This window comes from Atta colombica, unplaced genomic scaffold (genome assembly GCF_001594045.1).
Source record: "Atta colombica isolate Treedump-2 unplaced genomic scaffold, Acol1.0 scaffold33, whole genome shotgun sequence".
NCBI classification, from domain to species: Eukaryota; Metazoa; Arthropoda; class Insecta; order Hymenoptera; family Formicidae; genus Atta; species Atta colombica.
The window spans coordinates 482602-487744 of NW_017259437.1; the positions used below are offsets into that span (position 1 = coordinate 482602).

Below are 5143 nucleotides of genomic sequence, written 5' to 3' on the forward strand. Positions count from 1 at the left end.
GTTTTATTCATCAAAAGTGATATTGTCCCCTTCAAAGTACTCCCCATCGACTGCAACGCATTTATGCCAGCGCTTGATCCAGCTCTCGAAACATTTCTGGAACTCTATTGTCGGTATAGCCATCAGAGCCGTCTTCGATTTTTCCATTATCTCCTTTCGGCTGTTAAAACACGTTCCCTGTAATGGTTTTTTGACTCGATCGAACAGAAAAAAATCAGTTTCCCAATATTTCCAAGGTTTTCACACCATTGAATCCATTTTTAATGCAAAATTTAATATAAACTCGTTGTTGCAAATTCAACTCCATTTTTAAAACTGTAAAAAATCAAAAATACGTGCAGAGGTAGATGTACTCAAGACGGCGTAACTTTTACAAATGTCAAGCTATGCTGATAAAATTTGGTAGGAATGTCAATGATGTGGCAACCTAAACAAAAAAACAGAACTCAAATCAGCTGATTCAGAGTATCACCTGGTCATAATTCCGGGAACTTTTTGATGAAGATGATATATACACATATATATATATATATATATTTAAACTAATAAAAAATAATAATAAGCATAGTTGTGGGAGTCAACGCAGTTGTTAGTGCGAATATCTTATATTTATTTAGTTTATTACATAAACCTTGATGTGATTTCAAATATAATAGAAAATTGACGTTTCGACTACTCTTTGAGTCATCCTCAGAAAGAATTATTCATAATAACAATTTCTTATTCCGCAATCAATTTCTTTATGTAATGTGTAAGTTTTCCAACAATTGGCAGACTATTGGAATCATCCGAAAACCGAATATGAAATACACACAACACATTGTCAATTATAATTATTTCTTATTATTCATCCTACACTCACCATAAGCGCCGCACTCTATTGTACAAGTAAAATATTTAGAAACAAAAAAAAATTTTTTTTCGCAGTAGACAATCATACTAATAAATAATAATAACTTTCGAGAATATCCGTGTAATATATGTCTTGACACAACAGTTTCTAAGACTATGAATCTTTGTTTATAATTTGAATAAATATAATGTCACGCAATTAAAGTCAAGGTATAAAATTAAAAAACATTTAATATTTAATCGTTATTGAAAAATGTAAAATACGCAGTCCTAAATCCTAATCCTAAAAATGTTTCTAAAATTAGGTCCTAATATTTTAGTTGAAATTATATTGCGAGATTTAGAGGAGAAGACTCTCGACACATTGAATTTAAATTCTATAATTTATCAACGATGTGTAAATGACATCATTATGATTGCGCCAAGAGAACACATTGACATTCTCATAAAAGTAGTTTTTAACAGCTTTCATAATAGATTACAATTCATTTTGGAAATTGAAAATGACAGATGCTTAAGCTTTTTAGATCTACTATTAAAGGTTGAGAATAATAAAATAATTGTTGATTGGTTCTATAAAAGACGTTCTCCGACAGATATATCTTTCCTTTCTATGATCCTACCTCCCATAAAATTGGTTCGATTTTCAGTCTTGTGAATAGAACCATTTTTCTTTCTCATCCTAGATTCCATCAAAAAATATTGAATTTGTTATAAACATTTTCCTAAACAAACTTTTTAATTGCATAAATAAAAAGATTAAAAAAATTATACATGAGAAATTAACACACAGAGCGTTGACAATGTGATCTCGGACAATGCAATCGATTTAAGAAAAAATATTTTGTAGTACCTTATATACCTAAGGTTTCGTATTTCGTCACTGCATTTTTTAATTAATCAATCTTCATAATTGGCTAAGAAAAGAATTTTAAACATATTAAGCTTCTTCATCAAAGTACACAAAGATAAACTTAATAAATTCCAAAATGTTGTCTATCAAATTATCAAGATGTAGAACAAACGAACAACTTGAAACCATGAAATGAATATAGAAATAACATTAAGCAGAGTTTCTCCAGATTCTTCGTCATCTCCGATTATAGATTGAATTGCGATCACAATTTTGATTGAGAGAGAGAGTCTTATAGTAATTATAGATATCGAAAATAATTATAACAAAAGAATTATCTCAGAGATGCTACACATTAAAAAACAAAACAAAGGCATTAATTCTCAGAAAGACATGGATCTGGACGACTCTTATTGTTACTTATTGAAAAACCGTCAGACAAATAAACAAATATCAATTGGATACCTTTAATATCTGTCTGTCACTATTGTAACATTTGCGCTCAATAGTACCAGAATTTGTAAGATGCTCCTGTTTTCGCATATTGTAAATAGAAATTCAACCTCAATCATCTTATGAATATTTAAATTGACTTAATACAAAGATGGACAAAAGAGAACAATTTGACAATTTACTTTCATTACTTTACGACTTTCCGATATATTGTGACAATGAATTTCTCACTTTAGACACAATTCCCATAAAAACAGGAGCATCATTCTTCGAAACAATATCACACTATGTCTCGCTGATCGTAAGATTATTCATCTATATTATTATGCAACTTTTTTTTTGAATCGCTCAAGAAAGATCTGTGAATTCCGAAATATACGATTTATTACATTAAGTTTTTCTGATATTCACTGTTTGTCAGTGAATACTAACTTTGTAAGTGAATACTAACTTGATTTAAATTACTTTATGTAAACTTTATTATTGCTCGATTTAGATCGTCATTTCTTTTTTATCTAAATAGTTTACTTATGTAATGAAGTGCTGCGATTGGTGAGTGTAGGATGAATAATAAGAAATAATTATAATTGACAATGTATTGTGTGTGTTTCTCCAATTCGTATTCGGTTTTCAATTGATTCTAATAGTCTGCCAATTGTTGGGAAACTTACATATTACATAAAGAAATTGATTGCGGAATAAGAAATTGTTATTATGGATAATTCTTTCTGAGGATGACTCAAAGAGTAGTCGAAACGTCAATTTTCTATTGTATTGCGCTCTTCGAAATCACATCAAGGTTTATCTAATAAACTAAATAAATATAAGATATTCGCACTAACAACTGTGTTGACTCTCACAGCTGTTATTATTATTTTTTATTTGAATTGGTGGAGTCCTTGCTTTCATTATTTAAATATATATATATATATATATACGCAATTTAAATATATATATATATATATATACATATATATTTAAATTACGCGATATGTTTGGAGCGCGATGTTATTTTATTATTTATTATACTTACAACGACGCGGGATTGTAATTCTTATTACCATTTAACAAAAGCCTGGAAGTTTGTAACTCGTATTGCACACTCTGGCATGGCGTAAAACAATCACATGTAAAATTGTTTCTAACAACATTTTGAATGATCCGTATATTGTCCGCATTCGCGTAAAGGCACTGGAAATCTTCCCATTCGCATAGCTACAAGTATTAGAATATATTATTTATATAACTTGTTATCGCTAAGATAATAATTTAAAGAAATAATTTTATAAAATTTTAAAGTCACCCTTAATGAATGCTTTTCAGCTATAGGCGTGTAATAGAGTGGCAAACAACCACAAGCTTGGAGAACAGCCTTGATAGAGCAGCTGGTAAAACAGTTAGAATATCCATATGTAGGAAAATAGTCCAATTTGGTTTTTTCATCTGCACAATTCTGAATCAGTTCACCACTCGTAGAATCTCGATGGTAATACCCACTGAGTTTTTTATTGATAATTGGATTTACGGAGGTCTATATCATATCAAAGCAAAATTGGATTTATGCAAAATATTTGGAAAATGTTTCACCAAACATTTATTTAAAATATTAGAAAAAAGAATTTAAATTGTGTTTATAAGAATATATAATTACAAGAACATATTGCCCTTTTTGTAAAATTTGTCTAGTAGCTATAGTGGCGACATATTCCAGAGGATGATGAGAAAACACCTATATATCTCATAGAAAAAATTATATTAATACTTTTTTGAATATCTGTTTGAAAAAATGTGACAGACAAATATTTTTGATAAGAATTTGTGTGAATATAATTCTCTTTTTTAATACGTATATGAAACATAGAATTATTTGTGTCACATTAGTCACATAGAAAAATATTAACATTATGTGTATCAACTTTGTACCACAAGACCGACGGAATTTGTTGAAGATTTGATATATTTTTCGTCCATGTCATCATCCTCGATCAAAAAAGATCGGTTTAGAACAATTTGAAGACCGGTTCTTGGTCCGTAAAAAGGAGTTGTGAGAAGATCGACTTTTGTAGCTCTAGTTTAAGTAAAATTAAGTTATAAGACAATTTTGTCATAATAATAATTAATATGTAATTAAGTAAATGTAATTGTATACTATAATATAATAATTACCTGCCGATTTTTATGGATTCTTCGAGATAATAGTTGAAGGAACAACATATACCTGCGAAAGTATAAGATACCTTGAACAGTTCGCTGCAATTCGTATCAACATCTTGCCATGCACAGGATTCGAATATGTCTTCGCAAGGTCGTAAAGCTTTTATAAAGTCTGTCAGTGACAAATTGTTTGTTTTCAATAGTAATTTAAAATTATCTATATGATCTTTACCACCAGGAGCGTTTTCGTTCGCAAAAGCGGGCCCATATCTAAAAGAAATTTCATATTCTATTATTATTAAATATAAATCTTAAACATCGCAAAGTTCTTTATAAATAGAATCATTTATTTTTACAAATTATGTATACTATTAATAAAAAAATATTCGTACCTAACTAGAAATCTCCCTGTAGTGTAGGACATATTATTTGGTAAACGTAAACTTGCAAACACTACGTTGCGTCTTGCAACTGGCGGTGGTATTAATGGACAAATAGTAAGAGCTGGGAAGGGGGCCATAAATATTGGGACGTGAAACGACTTAACAATGCTGCGGATTGGATTAGCATTGTAATGTTCCCAGAATTTATGCAGCATCTGAGTTAAGACTAAAAAAATATTTATATTTGACCAATACATTAAGCAATGTAGTTAATTAGTAATTAATAATTAATTACTAAGATTAAGCTACTATTGACTCTTTGGCTATTACGAGTCATTTATAATGACTTTTTTTTAAGAAACCATTAGCGAATTCAGAATTTGTCAGGAGGATTATTGGCGCGTCGCAGGTGAGATTTTTTTAAAGTTAAATATAAAAAGATAAAATA

At 29.4% G+C, this 5143-nt stretch overlaps 1 protein-coding gene across 1 annotated transcript in view; it reads right to left on the reverse strand.

Moving 5' to 3' along the window:
- The window catches only part of LOC108690481 (sodium channel protein Nach-like), a 13956-nt gene extending 9046 nt beyond the window's left edge, over nt 1–4910 (reverse strand). Inside the window, exons 1-6 of the mRNA XM_018197785.1 lie at nt 4705–4910; nt 4325–4582; nt 4082–4226; nt 3810–3887; nt 3462–3689; nt 3192–3373 (exon numbers count right to left, since the gene is read on the reverse strand). Coding sequence (XP_018053274.1) covers nt 3192–3373; nt 3462–3689; nt 3810–3887; nt 4082–4226; nt 4325–4582; nt 4705–4910 — 1097 coding nt within the window. The remainder of the gene's footprint in view (nt 1–3191; nt 3374–3461; nt 3690–3809; nt 3888–4081; nt 4227–4324; nt 4583–4704) is intronic.
- Between the last annotated feature and the right edge of the window lie 233 nt (nt 4911–5143).